At 43.0% G+C, this 17,290-nt stretch overlaps 1 protein-coding gene across 1 annotated transcript; it reads left to right on the top strand.

Moving 5' to 3' along the window:
* On the top strand, positions 1-16,362 carry LOC144103400 (uncharacterized). Its single transcript, XM_077636127.1, has 6 exons — positions 1-43; positions 8,506-8,666; positions 11,496-11,588; positions 12,515-12,641; positions 15,001-15,057; positions 16,277-16,362. Exons 1-6 carry the CDS (start codon positions 1-3, stop codon positions 16,279-16,281), a joined length of 486 nt encoding a protein of 161 aa, XP_077492253.1. The 3' UTR covers positions 16,282-16,362.
* The last annotated feature ends 928 nt before the right edge of the window (positions 16,363-17,290 follow it).

The raw sequence follows: 17,290 nt of genomic DNA, 5'->3' as shown, positions 1-17,290 counted from the left end.
ATGGGTGAAAAGCGGCATGTTCCGAACGTGCCCAAGCCTATATGTAAGCAGCGGGCACGGCGCCGCTGTTGCATTGTCGACTACAAATTTCATGGCCAATAATCTATTCGTTATATAATTAAAAACTCAATTAGCACCTGATGGCACTAAAGGAAATCCGGCGGCATAAAAGCTGCTATGAAAACTGGTGAATGAGATGTCTTTTTTTTTGCTTAAAGCATGCTTTAGAAGGTCTGTATGGGTGCGTATTGGCCGTGCATACAATTTTCGACGTGTTACATCCTTTAGCAATGTCCAATATTACTAGAATGCTTCACTGGCCACCCCGTACAAGGATGTCATTCAGTCCATTCAGGTTCCTTTCAGTCCATACACAGCGGCGCCGTGTATTAGCCCCAGCTCCCGCTTGGAGTTATTTGCTGCTCGTTACTTTTTATCCTCGTGGTAAAACAAAAACTCGTGTATTCGATATATAGATAAATAAAAAGTTGCATTTAAAGTTCAGAGCTCAAGCACGACATTCCACATGAATGTGCCGATTACTACGACTGCGTTGCAATCTGCTGTTGATTACACTGCTGAGCAGCAACAGCTAAGTGACGCATGAAATGCTATCTGCGCTCGCCTTACCTCAAGTATTCACTTCTTACCTTCAAGAGTGATGACTATATTTCACGCGTTACAATAATTATGAAAAGGGCACCAATGAAGCAAAACATCCAGGGGAGTACTTTGTTGACCTAAAGTGCGGTGAGGCGAAAGCCAATAGCGCGGTGTTGCTGCGTGTGTCACTGATGCGTGGTTATGATATTGACTAAGTATATAATTGTTTGCGAATCTTAAATGCTGGAGACACTGGAGGGAGTTTGGGTGGCATCCGTCTGATTCAACGACTTTCCGCAAACACTCTCTAGCGCCCTAGTCAAGGAGGAGTACATATGCGTTTGTAGGAAGCAGCACAGTCGTCTGCACGCTCAGCTGCGGAGTGGAAGGATGGTGGTTTGAGTCCCACCGCTCACAAAGGTTTCTTTTTCTTATCGAGGTGCTGGATGTAACGGACGCCTGACAGATACATGGTCGCGAGTATGAGCCATTGAAGGCTTTCGCCTTAGTAGCTTGTCTCGGATACTTCATGACAGTCGAGTTGCTGACACTGCCTATGTTGGCGCTTCCCGCTAACTGTATCTGCTTCCTCCACTCTGAGCAATATTTGACTTTCAAACGTTTTACACGGAAGTATAAGCTTGATTTAGAATTTTCGAAAGAGGGCGACGACTGTTGCATGCCGGAGGCCTTCACCATTGCTAATCAGGCAGCGTCATGCCGGGAACTTCCACTTATTGCCCGCACATCGTGCGATGCATCAAGTAGTCGATTTGAGCTCGAAGTTCCCAGCACTACACCTGATGGCAATTTGCTTTGGCTAAAACATGTGAGATCGCTCTCCGCAATCTAAGAATTCGCACCGACTAATCCCGCGGACTCGTTAGCCTTACTCGTCGTGAAAGGTGCCTAGAAGTTAGAAGTTGCAGTCGACTATAATTTAAAGATCTGGCAAACGATTGCCGGTGATGATATTTATTACGTGAAGACATGGAATGTAGCCGCTGGTTGAGCGTTTTTCTAATACTGATCGTGTAGAGACATCTGAAAGTTGTTGACAAGTAATCACTTCATAAAAAGTGCAAAGAACGCCCCGAAAACTTCTTTCTTGGAGAATTTGCAAATGAAGACAGTTGGTGATAATGAATTGAGAAATATTGATAACATGAGCAATTACGACAAGTCCCTAAATAAAACTCCAAATTGTGAAATTTAAGCTCTTAGGTACTCCGTGCGTACGCGTCTAAAAACTTATCTCTGTGCCTGATTATTTTCGAAAATATGTTTGTTTCCAGTGCTCTACATGCTTATTCCAGAAAACAAAACAATTGCTCAAAGGCAGAGTTATCATAATTATTTGTGCTACATAGCTCTTTGCATGCTACGCACGCGACTGAATAAGAGAAGTCTAGGAAAGATAGTAGTTTGGTCCCGGGGCTGGCCCATGCATACCTTCATAATAACAGCATGACTAACAGCAGCAAAACTTAAGTTATTTAGTTAGTTAATTAGTTAGTTAGTCGGGAGTTTATTTGCCCAAGGGCGACTAAGGTCAAAGAGCGCCACATAACTTCAGTTCAGGCTAGTTCATGTCCCTTATTTTTTTAACAAAATCAGTTCCAGCAAAAGAAAATGAGAAAATTAAAAGGCAAGAAAAAACAAGGTTTGTCAGCAAGAGTTCATGCCGTGATGAGAACATAAACATATCTTTCGCAACGCAGATGCTCACAAGAACTATGAGAAAAATGTAATTTAAAGCCCATTCCAAACTTGGCAAGTCAGAAGCAGCAATCGACGAAATCTTGCCTCGGCTGAAAATACAACTAGTGAGATATTGTTAACGCATTACCTGGTATCTTACGTATCTGGTGCCCAGAATGATTCGTACATGTCGATCTGTACAGCTGGCTTGAAAGCCTGCTGCTTTAAAGAGTATTTTGCACCAGCTGTGTTCAAGCAAGCCGCTAAGTGAGGACATCAGCTTTTGTGTTTTACCTGATTCGCTTCACGAACAACGACTTTGTGTGCTGATACAAACTTTTAAGCGCGATATAAAATCCACTTTCAGCACTGGTATTGACCATTTGAAGCTACTGGTCCCGCGTACTTTATCTCTGCCGGGCATTTAATTAATAAAAAATACTGAGGCTAAGCAATGCAAGCTAGTAGAGAATGAGCGGCTTCGCCGCCTCACAGCTAATAGGCCGGCGCGAATCACCTTATAATGCTACAAGATTTAACTTTGAGCGCTAGGCAGGAGTCAATTTTTTTTCTTCTTGTTTAGTGTTTCCGCAGGAAGCCGGGTAAAGCTATCTGTTTTGAAAAAGAACTTTCCTTGCAAAATGCTGCTTAGCGGACCATCAACAATTACCTAAATTTGATGCTCTACGATATTAGGATAGCCCATTATTACAAACAACGCAGTGCTCGTTTTCAGTGTCTTACGTTACGCTGAGAACAGCCGGTACAATATTTTTTGCACACGGCACGTGGGTTCAATGATCTCCCAGCTCAAGTCAATAAAATGTGAAAAATGCTTGTCGCGTAGTTCATGACTTCATTATTTCCTGAAAAATGAGTTTCGGATTTCCCTTTTCAAATGATATCGACCTGTTTTATTGAGCGGCAAATTTTGCGCTTTTGCGCTTCTAATGGCAGAGTGCTGCTAAACGTTCAGCAGGTATGGCATTTTTCTAGCGTTTTAATTTTACTTCAACATGATCTGTCAGTTTCACTGTTTTGATTAAACAGCCTGTGTAAGCAGGACAGGGAATTTGTATTAGAACTTATGTAGCACCTCTTCTCGGCAAAAACTGTGTCTGCAATATTATTTTTAATGCTAGAATGGTTTTATGTCTGCTTGGCTGAGTGGTAAGCGGGGCTGGACGCGCGTCAGAAACGCGCCGCCACACACTTCGAAATGCTTCTCGGACCCTGCACTGAACCGGAAGGGAACAACTCGCAAACATGCGGAGAATTCCGCACAAGCAGCACGACGTAAGGCGCTGCCCGAAAGTATATAAAAAAAGTTTAGACCCGCATAAAGAATAGCCAAATGTGAGAACTTCAGGCTGCGAAGGTGAAGAAAGGGGCGTCTTGATTCTACCAAGCCACAGAGGGTGCGCGTAATAAGTTACAAAATGCACCTAAGCGGTATTTTAAATCGGTCACTCGGTCATTTAAATTCTATCTCCTTAAAGCAAATCGAACGCTGTTACCCGTGTAGGTATAGCGAAAAAGCATTACCTGTTTTAAGCTTGTCAGGTTGAACTTTTATTCTGATTGCTAGCACACCTGCCAAATTATTTGAGGTGATGGTGACGCCACAACACCTTGCTCTGAGTTAATAAAATCTCTCAAATGGCGATCGAGTTTGCAGTGCAGTATCGGGAACATATCATCGAGTTTGATAGATATTCAGAATCTCGATGGCTCTCAACTCAATGGCCTTGGAAAGTGTTTGCGTAACCGAAGTATTATTACCTTGTCGGCAGAAAATCTGCGCTGACATAGTGTGAGGGTAATAATGGACATTCGGATAGAGACACAGTGGTCGTGAGGCTTCCTGATGCGTTCCAGGATTGACTATAGATGAAATGTAGTCACGTCCCGGATATCTTTTGTACAAAAGACACCCGCTATATTGATGTCCAAAGAAAAAAACGGGTACCAGAAGTAGCCATACACACGTGGAATAAGTTCTGAGCTAAACTGTCAGCGGCTGAAAATTCCATTGAACTTGTAGTGCTTTTACGAGCAACAGGGGCATGTTGTGTTTAACAAAAAAATGTCCGTATATAATTCAGATAATTTGATGCGACAATTCGGCGGAAGCGCTGGCTATTATGATTTATTGCTTTTCATATTAAAGCTTTTCTAAATGATATCATTTAGAAAAGCTATGTTGCCTTTCATAAAATTCATATGGTTCTTATGGAGGGCAACTTTTCTTTCTCTATGAGTCATTAAACTGGAATTCGCTGCCGTTGTAAGGACTTATATTGGGTGGAGGCCTGATGCCGAGTTCAAACAGGAGGGTTTGAGGGGGTGGTGTTTCAGGAGAGCAGAGTTGTGTTGGTGGGTGGCGGAAGGCTTTCTGGATTTCTGAGGGTGGGGGGAATGTGGTGGGAATGTGGACCGAGGCACTCGGTGGGTGGGGAGCTCCCTAGATGGGGAGCAGTGGTGGGAAGGTGGCCCGTCATGCTGGTTCTTAAAATGTTAATTCTGTTGCCAGTACGCTTCAACGCCGCGTGAACCCCGATTCCTGGGGCACGGAGGAGGAGGTTAAGCGGTATTGCTTACGCCGTAACGAATAGTTTACTGAGCTTTGCAGCGAACAAAACGTTCACAGGTGCTGCTGCTTTTTAACCCGAATTCACCGAGAGGTGGTAATAGAAGTAGAAATGCCACTCTTTATTTATTATTTTTCATTTACTCCCGCAGAGGGTCGGTAATGTCTTCATGGTCTCACTCTTCACACCCCTCTGCGTGGCGTGCTGCTACCTGCCTCATGGTGACATCCTATTGAGGTCCCTGCTTCTTGACTAATCAGAGCGGCGCGACGTTAATCCAAAACCGACTCCGCGCAAGCGGGAAATGTGCAACACTGTGAATATCGCTTGAAGGATGCTTAGAAAAGAAAGAGTTAGCATGCGCTTGGAAAACTCTGAGTGCGATGCGCTGATTCACAGTACAAGGAGGCAGAAAGGAAAGAATGAAACCCAGAATTTCATTTTGATAAACTGCAGCTTATTCAATATTAGATGTTGAAAGGTTATCGTTTGCAAGGAAGAAAAAGGCCGTGGAATATGCCGTCCACCACGTCTACTCTTAATCAGTGATGTAACCTTAAGCAGTAATGGTCTTGACAGTACAACATACTTTTTAGGCAAACATTTTGATTGAAGGATGCGATTCGCATTTGCAACTTCACCCGCGTCAAGGCTCTTTATCTTGAGGAAAGGTCTGAGATGCTTAGATTCATTGTTGAAACAATTAACGCTACTGAAATGGCATTCTTAGCGCAGCTTTTTCCAACGATCCTGCTTTGCCAAACTGCTTGCGAAAAAAAGATCCCCTAACAGATTCCGTTTAGCTATAAACCGGCTGCTGGTGGACAATGACTTGACACATCCGCTTAAACGCTGACCCCAAAGTATCGTGTTTTCGTTTTACTTCTCAGTTATTTCACGTCAGCAATGCATATGATTGACTGCATGCAGATGTAAAAACTACGTCTTTTTTTATTTTTGAATCCATATGTTCTCGGGGTAGAAAGCAGTGATATGTCATGCGGTATAAAAGGCACTGAAGGACTTTGCGTAAATCAACAGCGAGCAAGCTAGGCCATGCGGAGATTGAACTCAGCAGTCAGGATTCTGTTCCTCCTGAAACTATTACAAATTCAATCATCCGCAGGCAAGTTCAACTATTATCTAGAATCTAAGCATGCTTGTACTTGCGTGAAGTTAAAATGCCTGCTGCTGTGCATGTTAAAAGAATGCAAAAACTTATGAATGAACCTTCGTGAAACCAAGCGTTCTGATCGCTAACGACAGGGTCGTGTGTTTGTTGAAATGCATGTATATTTATTTTTTGATGAATTTCTCTACTAATGAAGCGTCTAATTACAATGTATTGAAGGGGAAGCCGTAGTTGCAAAACAACTGGAGATCCTTTATTTTGCTTCCGCGTTTACAGAAATGATGATGACGTCAACGTGACACTTTCATGAGAATTAGAGAGCAGACGTTTCAGCATGGCTGGATTCCTACCTTTCAAGTTGAGTTACAAAACAAAGAAAGAAATTATTTGTATGGGCTAGGTTCAAAGCCTTCATACGTTATCTATCGCTTTACTTTATTAGCTTAGACGTTTTGGGGTATAATTATCGGCCGTATTTCGACAACGAATGTATCCTCCACCTGGTCTTGGTTCCCGAAAAAAAGCATTTCAAAAAGTTGACATCGGCGTTAGTCGGATACGGTAGTCGGGTGAAGCTTTCGTTAGTCGGGTATACGTACACGTCTCAAGTAATTTTAGTGCCGAAGATGTGCCACGCCGTCGCCTACGTGTGCCAGATATGACACCGGGCTTTTAACTGCGACGGCCCTGGCAGCCTTCGAGGAAAGTGCTAAAATAAAACTCCTGCCTTACGCCAAATCGCGGATCGCGTATCCAGTTACAACTGGTAGAGGAAGCAAAGACTCTTGCAGGCTGTCAGGGTATAACTTCTGTAGCGGATAATGCATTCGGCAGGTTTTTTACCTTTCGCTGAATGCAGTGCTAACCCCTGTTGCCGCAATCAAAGCGGTATCTTGAGCTGTGAGTCTATTCCCTTAGTTTTCTGAACTCTTGATTCCTGGCCATTCGCTCGGCTCTACCACTAATATAAGGATCATAAGCTACGGTATGCACTGATCTAAGCCCGGTCAACTATAGAAAAGTTTTCATTTCTTCACTTGTAAACGCTGCTTCATTATCAGAGACGATAATATCGGAAACAGTCTGCGTGCTAAATAGCTTTGGAGTACAGTCAGCACTGCCGAAATCTTCAGAAACATGTTGTAAACTACGGGGTATAACGTCCCGAAGCGACAAATGGGCTGAGAACGCAGTATGTGGAGCTCGGGATTAATTTAAACCTTGGTGTGGACATGAACCTCTTCATTCTTGTGTTGTATCCGTCAATACTATGCGGCCAACAGCGAAATCGAGAAAAGCCTTAAGGAAAAAGTACAACTACTCTGAGCGTCTGATTATAGGCACTCACAGAAGAGTCATGTGATACGTCAAAACTGTGAAGGGCCGCCCTGCCAGGTACTTAACAAACACTCCAACGCGAAAGCAATAAGTGGACCCCTAAATAACTTTGATTGCCATATTCTAGCGCAACACATCTGCAGAAGTGGTTTCTGTGGGCAGTCCAGTCAAATTTAAAAGCTCTGTGTGGACCCTATAAATTACAAGAATTTCTTTTAAATTTCTCCTCTGAGCAACCCGCGACCGATGGGGGGGGGGGGGGGGATTTCTCATTGTGCATTCTTGGCCGCCCATACCCAGATAGCCTCAGTGGGCAATCTGTGCGAGCCTTCTGACTGGGCACGCCCAGGATGCGTGGGTAGGATGAGGATGTTGGGGCGCGGAGCAGTGCAGTACCGACCTGTTACAATTGCCTTTTTATTCCGGTGAGATGCCATCCCTGAGTTGAGAGGGTAGAGGATAGTCAGTTCCAATCACTGATATCATCGCCGTTAATGAAGCTAGCTTAAATATTTTTTTGTGGTAATACGTCGATTTCTTTTTCCAGCAGCCAGCCTTGCTGCAGCGCCGGCTTGCGCTCTAAGAGCGATAAACAGTGTGGTTTGCTGCTCAGCATGGTGCATCATTTTAAAGGGCATACAGATTAAGGCCGTCTAACAGAAAGATTTCCTGACGCAACAAAACTGCTTGACGATACTACAGAGTTGGTGTCTTAAAATCGGCCGTTTTTTCTAGTTAGTGGCTGCGTTGGAAACAGAAACCTGCGTATTTTGCACGCAACACATTAGTCAATGTTCCGTGTCACACCGACAAATAAGACGGCTGCAACTAGACATAACGTAAGTGAAGCGCATGCGCGATCTTCATTTATGTTTTACAGCCAAGTGTTCGCTTGGGTAACAAAAAATAAACTCAATGGGAACGAACTAAACAGGTAAGACCGGGTAACTTCCGGGCACTCGCACCGCCGCCGCAGCAAAAGAAGATGTACTACATAAAAGTGCAGCTATAAAGCGCGCAGTTTTCTTCGCGTTACAGACATGATACAAAAGGAAGTGCACTGCGTTACCATTCAAGATTTTGCGGAAGTTTTATTGGGCATCTGCTGAGAACACTGACTGCTTTTCATTTCTTTTGCAGGTTTTTTCGCTTACCCTAGAATTCTGGAAAGCCGCGCAGACGATGGGACTTTAACCCTGCATATTAGGAAAGGTTTAATACTGAGTCTAAAAAAGAACTCCATACTTGCAAAGGACCTTGCCATCGTGTCATCGAGAGGCACCGACTTTGACACAGCAGTTGTAAGCCACTGACTCTGTTTTTAATAATGGCGAGACGAATGAGGGCGACTTTATAATGAAATCAGCAAAGAATAGCGCATATGTTATATCCATGTTACCATTTTATTAAAAACAACAATTTCCTAAATCAAATGGTTATTGTTCAGGTTTGGATGTTTCCCACTGAAATGATGAATGGATCACATACCTAGAACGGGAGAGTTTCTGTCAAGTGCGGCGGTAAATTTTGCCTTAGCTCAAAATTACTGAAACAAAGAGATGTTTTCGAAGTCTTTAGCGCGGGCTGATCCTCTTCGCGTCGGTAGAGGAAGAGACCATAATGGAAACTCGAAAGAAAGTCTTTACATAGCGAACACAGTGCAAAGAGGGTATAAAGAGGCCCGCGTTGCGAAACACAGACATACACATACACTCGCGGAACACTGCGGAAGCTGACATAGCTCATCAGCTTGTAGCTCGTCACGAGTGTCCTTGAATATCACGTGGCGGAAGCGCGTTGTCTCATCCTGTTACCCCGTCCTTCCTAGCAAGTGGCCTGGTAAACTCACAGTTCGGTGCTGGGTTTCGTTTCCCGGTTTCTGAAGTTTCGCGGTACCATCACACCGAGGGTCCTGTTCGCCTGTACAGTGTGAGGTGGCGGACCCGCATGCAGGGCTTGATAAACTCGAGGCTTGCGGGGAGGTGAATCGGGCCTGTCGAATCGCTGCGGCCCAACGACGGAGCGGAGTAGAGAACGCGGATCATGGACCGACGGAAACGGCCACATCCACTTCACTCCAAAGGCTCAGCCGACCTTACCTTCATGGCGGGCACCATATGCACATCAAAATCTTCTTGGCTAGCACCACCACATGTAGGAAGGATAGTTAGGGAAATAGTTGACATAGTAACAACGAAACGAAGAAAATCTTATTGCTGTCGTTGAGTTCAAGCCTGAACAAAAAGGTAATATGAACATATCATGAAACATGCAACATGAGAAATGAACACGATCTCAAATGCCATCCGTGTAGCCTTACTCTGGAAGACCAGCAAATTATTATAATTTTAATACCTTAAGCGGGTATCCACTCATCAATAATATTCGTTCTTTTTCCGTTACGAGTAATGAAAATAAGTTTTATCTTGCCCTGTGCAGCATACCCGAGCACCATATAAGTTATTTTGTTTATATTGTATGCTCTTAAAAGTCATTTACTATGCATTTTAGAATGCGCTTCTAATATTCGTAAGTAACAGAAGAATGAAAAGTAATGAACTCTTAGTTTTCCTTGCTTTCCTTTTTAGTGAAGTGAATAGTACATCCAGCAAATTTAATAGCATAGATAGAATTAATACTGTGCCACCCACGAAAACTCCTAGGAACATGGTGATAAAAATTTAGCAAAAACTTCTGCGGCATATTGGCAAGTGGAAGTTTTCTTCTCACGTATGGCAAAGTATTAGAAACTTTTCAGGCTCTCTGTCAATATATTTTCTCTGGCCATTTCAAAACACCCTGCATCAGCATTATAATTTTTTATTCAGGCTTGCGTTTAAAATGTATGACTTAAATAAAGCAATAAAGGAGGCAGCGTTGTTTATGTTAACCTTGTTCCTTTCCAGCAGCGTCTGTTAACTTCTGCGGCATGTCACGGTTCAGTACTGAGCGCACTATTGTACCGTATTATATTTTAGTGGCTTCGCATCAAGCATTCGTTTATCGTTTGGCATGTTTGCCGATAACTTTATTGTGTGTACAGTCATAATAATGTGCATGATGCTGTTGATATGCAGAGTAACCTAACCAACAAATCAGCATGGCGTACTAAATAAAAAAGAAAGACCTCTCTCGAGAAAAGCTGCATATATCCGATTTGATGGAAAACAAAACCATTAGCTATGTGTACACAGCAAAGAATGCTGCCTTAAACACTGTCAAGGCTAATAAATATTTGCGTATAGTCCACACTCTGATTTTCAGTACAGTAGAACCAAATAATTATGTTGAGAGCAAAGCCGCATTCATTTGGAATATATATTTCACATAGCCGCCGATAGCCAGAAAATGGCTTTGTGTTCCAGGTCACTTCTAGTGCAGAACGTATACATGCGCCTTAGGAACTAACGAATGAAGATTTAGGAATAATATTTCGTAACTATGATAAAAGCATAAGCATATGCAGCAGTAAACACACTTCTTTGGCTAGGAATTTTATTGATCACCACGAAATTCTTTCCTAAATTTATTTCCCTGCTCTGTCTATGTACTCACGTACAGCTGTAGATGGTGAAAATTGCATGTATCCTAATTTTTAAGGTATGGACTCCAAAAGCAAAAATTAGAGCACCCCTTTGTTTCTGACGCGTTTCACTTTTTTTGTGTGCATAAATGACCATGATACAATACAGTTTCCCTCTTGAAGTTTTTTTTTATCATAAATAGCTCAGCATTTTCAACGGTCAGGCGTTTATAAGTTTTGCGCACTTTTCTAATTTTTGTTTATTTGCTCTCGTCACTTTGAGTATGCTTTGCGTACCTCAGTGTTACTACCCCTTAGTGGAATAGGCACTCATTACAAAAAATGCATTTTCGCTCTCTCGAGGAAATCAAAGTAGCATTAGCTGCAGCATTTTATGTGGAAAGGACAGCTATACAGCTTTCTTCATCACCTGTAGCGCTCAGTAAAGCAAAGAAAGCCAAGGCCCAGTGAAGTGAAGTCCTAACAATGAGTGCAATCTGGCATCTTTTGCCAACATTTATCTCATACCTAACTGCGAAGTTTTATATATCCCTGAAAATTTAGGCCCGGTGAGACTTAATTTTTTTGCTTCCTTTCTCTCGACCAGCTAAATGGACTGGAAGTTGAAAAGAACCTGTATGTGGACACGCACCATCATTCTTCCGTTGTTGTGAATATAATGAAGGACAGAGTGGAGGTTGTAAGTACAGCTCAGTGTAAAGACATTTGAAAGAAAAGATTTAAAACTGAAACTTTTTAATGAAGTTCGGGGATGATTGGCAAAATTTCTTAACTTGGATTGTCAATTCTCAAAATATTTGTAGTGGATCGTTTACTCATTGCGACAATGACCTTCCGCACAATGTTTCAGCGCATTATATTATGAGTGGCCAGTGCTTTTCGAGCATAATGGCTGAGGTCTGCATGAGGAAACTGTGGGCAAAAATGGGGCCCGAACACGATTTTTTTCCATAAACAGTTTGACTTCCCTCATTATGCGGAAGAAAATCCTGGAAAAATAGAAATACCTCAGTTGGATAAAAACTGTTCAGTGTCACCCGACGTTGCAGTTGTTCTTTGGCACATCTTTGACTAGCTTTGACAAAGTGACGAACATGCCGATGTACGAATTTTCTGTTTCTTTGCTTATAACATTTGAATGTGATTAGGTCATCCTTGATATTAGAGTTGTGTTAAATTTTATCTTTTGTTTTTTTATATATCTGCGAACTTAAAGTGTGATTTTTTAAGGCTCCTTCGGAGTCACCTTGCTGCAGCAGATAAGTGGACCCGAAAAGAGGTTAGATTTCGTTAAGTAAACGGCATTTAAAATGTAGACTGAACTTTTAAAATGCAAATTTTCGTTTACTTCTTGGAATATGGAGATTGCCCACACTTCAAAGCAGAGCCTTCTTGCAAACGTTGTTCAAAGGTTAAGCGCCCGCTTAATGTTCAAGAATGTGTTCACGTGATTTTTCTCAAGCCAGTACGAAATGCGCACTTCAGTGCGCTGTGACAATGCACATATGCCACTCAACTAGAAGATCGTTTAACAACTGTGCGGCCACAGTGGTATTTCTATGCCTGCAAATGCTAACGCCTCAGAATGACCGCCATTTTTTGCAGCGCGGCATGATAAATCATGAATTAAGGATTTCTCCGGTCGGAGCCTCCCGCCGTTCCGATGGATTCGGAGCTCTACATGAAGTTGTAAAAGTCAACGGGAGAGCAGACGACGGCCTTTTGGATGCACGTAAGCCAGTCGCTCTGTTTGAAATGGCTCCTCGCCGATGTCCCCTTTTATAGGATGTATGATCGTACTTTGTTAAGCGTATTTATACTACCGGATTAGATAACCTCTCGAATGCGTTGTAGGAAGATTACTGAGAAGATTCGGAGAAGAGAATGCTAAAATCATTTTCTCTTTCACTGGCTGTCGATATTTCACTGAATACAATAAAGACTTGTGAGCGAGACACACGCCACATTGAATTTACGCGAGTGACAGAATTTAATCATGAAATTTATTTTCACGAATGCACATCACAAAAAGGCATCAAGGTTGCGAAATTAATTAAATACGATACTGAGAGAAATTTTTCCTGCACATTGTGACATGCTGGCTGCAAATCACTTGTGAATACGCAATCAGGACCAATTCGGAAAGCGACCACTGCGCCACTCAGCTTTTTTTCTTCTTTACTGACGGGCTTCGACAGAGTACACTGCGCCACTCTGCTGGACGGGGATGCAGAGCAATGTTCCATGTATTTCAGTATGAATCAGTTGGGGGACCATACAAATGTGTAGGTGACATGAAATTTATGGAGAAAAAAAGTTTTAAGAGAGCGTGGTTTCGATACACGAACCTCTGGAATATGGGCCCAGCACGATTGCACTGCGCCGACCGGGAAGTGCAGTTTCGTGTTTTTGGAGGTGACTGGTGCGGCCCTTGCACATGTCTGTAATTTTCAACATCCCGTGGCCTCGTTTGTTTTTTCAGTATCGCTTTATCAACGATAGTGGTTAAACTGTCGTAATTTTCAAAAGCAGATGCATCTACAATCAAGCAATAAACGGTCAGTGTGCAGGAAACAGCAGTGCTTAGTATATGTTAGCAAGAATGACTGCCCGCCTATCTACAATGCGCGCGTGCTTCTGCCATACAGTGGCTTTACCTCAGAATATTACTAATCTAACCAATTAAGCTCCTTTGCAGATACTTCTCCAGAGTATTCGTAGATGCTGTTCTTTTTTCCCTGACATGTTTTCTTTTGTTTTTAATGCGTTGTGTCGATAGATGTGTTTTCTTTTGTTCTCATTGTGTCTATAAGTTCAAAATAAACTAGCTATATATACTTGAGTTTTGAGCATTTACTCGATTCCTCATGCTCAGATATCCTGGAGGAGTGCATTTTCCAGCGGGAAATTGGTTATGAATATGATTGTTTTATTCATCATAAGATTTAACTGTAACGGTCGTTATATCGGCTGATCTCTCTTTGGCAGTCTTCGATTTTTCGATTTGTTTGCTTTTAACGTTGGTGCTGTCATCTAAATTGCTCCCCCTTCGTTTTCTACGGCAGTCTTAACAATACGATGTGAGCTATGGGCAAAGCTTGGATTATCTGCTCCACATCAGGAGAATGGGTCAATACTTTGAACATTTCTTAAGAGTACCTTGGAATATTACACAGCTGCTTCACAATTAAAATGGACGTCCAGAAAATCTGGGCATGGGATTTTATTGCACAGCGAGCTGAAGCATTGTCTTCTTTGCATCATAGTACGCTCCTAACTATACCACTAACTGTTACCAAAGCTCCCTTATTATGAGTTCAACACAGGACACAAAAGACTTTGTTAGCCTGGCAGCAAAGTAATTCACGAGAATCAGAAAAAAATGGTCATCTCGGAAACACACAGGTCCACACCCAGTGCCCGATGAGGTTAGGCTCGAAATTAGGCAAGCCGTTATTGTAGGCTTCCATCAGCCATACATGTAAATAGTCCGACGGGAAGAAATTTACTTTGTATTATTTGGAGTGCCGCGGTAACAAAACTTGTGTATTGCGAAGGAGAAGAAAGAATTATTTTTTTTTTGCCACGGTTCCATTTCGAAGCGCTGCTAGCCAAAAAGGACTACGCATATCTGGTCCATTTATGCGTTATTCCACAAATATTTCACCGCTGCAGGGGCGGAGAGGCTCAAGAATCCGCCTTTCACACCGAAGGTACAAGGTTCAATCTCTAGGGCAGACGGATATAAAATGCTGATAAAATGAGTAAAAGTTTCCTCTGGCCTGTTGCTCATCTTGGCTTGAGTTAAATTCCTGAAAAATGTGTCTTTGAGGCCACCTTGTTTGAAGCAAAAAACCTTTTGCCATGCGGCTTTGTGCCGAAACTTGTCCTTGTGTTATTAACATTCAACATCATCATCAGAAATATCTCTTATTATACTCTAGTCATTCCTGCGTAATACCGATGTGCCGTTCTCACTTAGGCGTGGCATATGGTAGTATATTGTACTCTATGTTACAACTATATGATAACTACTTCCATAGTGAGACGAGCCCTACAATAGTCTCAAACATTTATTTCTGCATTTTCAGTGTACGCAATGAGCGGAAAGGAAAGATCATCGCACGTTAAAGCTCCGTCCCCTAGAGGTAAGAATAACAAATCACTGGCTTGTTTATTCAGAAATATTTTGCCTACGTGCGAGAGACTTAAAGCGGCCCAAGCATGTTAAGCATAATGGATCTTGCATATAGGAAATATTAATTCAGGCAAATGGCGTAACATTATAGCGTGTTCAATCTGTGTCCGTCTCCCAATACATAATTGTGTGCAAAGCTAAACGGGAAGGATTTCAAGCTCCAGAAAACGGTTATTTATTGGTGATCGAATAACTTTGTCCTCCTGACACACAAGCAACTCAGGTATGTTTTGATATCCTTAGGCTTTGTAGTTAATATTTTTTATTTTATTTGCTACATTTGTATTGTTTACAAGGGTAGAAACTTGGGCAAGTTGGTGTCGGGGATCCATCGCAAGGGGGTAGCGCAAACCAAGACGTGCAAAGTACAGAACACAGGGAACGGGCACAGTGGTGTGTGTTCTGCTCTTTGTCCCTCTTCTTGGTTTGCGCTACACCCCATGTCATACATTTATATCCTTCGGCTAGCTGTAAGCATCTACAAGTATTTGGAACGCTTTTCACCAGTTTCGGTGCATTACTTCTCTTTTGCGTGTCTTTTCTTGTGTCTTTCGATGCTGCTCGATCAGCTCACGAAAGAACGAACATTTACCGCATGCCACTGACAAAAGGTGATGCAAGCAAGGCACCTCCAACTGCTCGCCCGAAACATGACTGCACAGCCGCGGCCTACACCAGGAGGCAGCACTTCAACCTCTTACTTAAGCTTCTATACCATTCAGCCTCCGCGCTGCGATACTATGTTGTTGTGCCGTCTGCGGCTAGAAGTGGCGTTCCCCAACGCCGATTGCCATCTCATCGCAATGGCAGACTCTCCAGCGTGTGAGCAGTTCGGTTGCGATGAAACGATCTGGCACCTTTCCTATGACTGCCCTCATTTCGATCGAGAGCATGCCTTCCTGTCCGCTACCCTCCGCCGGATGGACGCTCGTCCTCTTAAAGAAACTACGATTTTGGGGCCTTGGACAAAACCTTCGTCGCAAAGTACAGCGGTGAAGGCGCTCCTCAAGTTCTCAAAGGACACGGGCTTGAGTTCGCGACTCTAAACTTTAAGCTTTAAGTGTACGCTCTCTCTCCACTTGTCATATTGTTCGATGGACACGTGAAAAACTCATTTCGTTGCCGCTCTTTCTTTTCTTTTTTTCCTATGTTCCCCTCCACACGTGTAGGGTAGCCTACTGGGCATTGCCTGGATAACGTCCCTGCCTTTCCGTCCTTCTGTTTCTTTCTCTCTCTTTTTCTTTTTTTCTAGCTTCAAACAGTCACGACCGCCCAAAATCATATTTCAACGAGACAATGTCAGGTACTGGTAAGCACCCTTATTGTTTCCAAATTGCTCCGTAAAATCTCTTCATTAAAATGCGCGCTTGCTGATATGGCGGCTATTGTTAGTATAAAACAGCTGCTGCACTTGGTTAGCGGATTGGAGAAAGACTAAACTAGTCCTTATGTATCGGCTGATGAATAATATGAAAATATCTTATGTAGCAATTTAAAAAAAACAGCCGTGAGCGTGCTGTGTCAAAGTGAGAGTGTTTCAGGAGCCGTACATATGTTCTTCTGAGGCATGTACGTCGGAGTCTTTGTAACCGTGAGCTACCGAAGCACTCTCAGTTGTGCGGTAGCAGTGAGGCAGTAGAGTGAAGTGGTAATCATCGTTTGATGAAGCCTCGGACTTCCACAGAAGCTAATTTTATTTTAGTGTTTCAACTCATAGCCGCATGAACACAACAAAGCCGCATGAACATGCTGTTCTAACGCCGAAACCGTGACGGCGTTCTTTCGGTTGCTGTCGGTTGCGTCGGAGTGCGTAGCGAGACCCTATCGCTCACAAGTTAAGGACTGCAGCCATTACTAACAGGAACGCCCGAGGCCGAATCAGGAACGGAAAAGAAGGACGAATTAGCTGCTACATACCACTGCTGTAGATTTTGTAGTGCACAGCCGTGCGAGCGGACAACGCTTACCATCAGTCCATGTATAGCATGCCGTTTTGGGGCTGCTGTTGAACATCTATCTCCCTGAGAAGCGAGATTTTCGCGGGTCATATCAAGAATAAATCATTTTTTTGCATTACGTATTCTGTGCTGCATGGTTATCCCTTCCTCGCAGTCCATGCGATAAAGTCAATAAAAGTGAGCTCGCAGGCCAGCGCTCACAGTGTAGCTGATTACTTACCCCCA

The sequence above is a fragment of the Amblyomma americanum genome, chromosome 9, assembly GCF_052857255.1.
Source record: "Amblyomma americanum isolate KBUSLIRL-KWMA chromosome 9, ASM5285725v1, whole genome shotgun sequence".
In the NCBI taxonomy this organism is placed as follows: Eukaryota; Metazoa; Arthropoda; class Arachnida; order Ixodida; family Ixodidae; genus Amblyomma; species Amblyomma americanum.
Note: the sequence above shows the minus strand (reverse complement) of the source record. Positions and strands in the feature narration are given on the sequence as shown.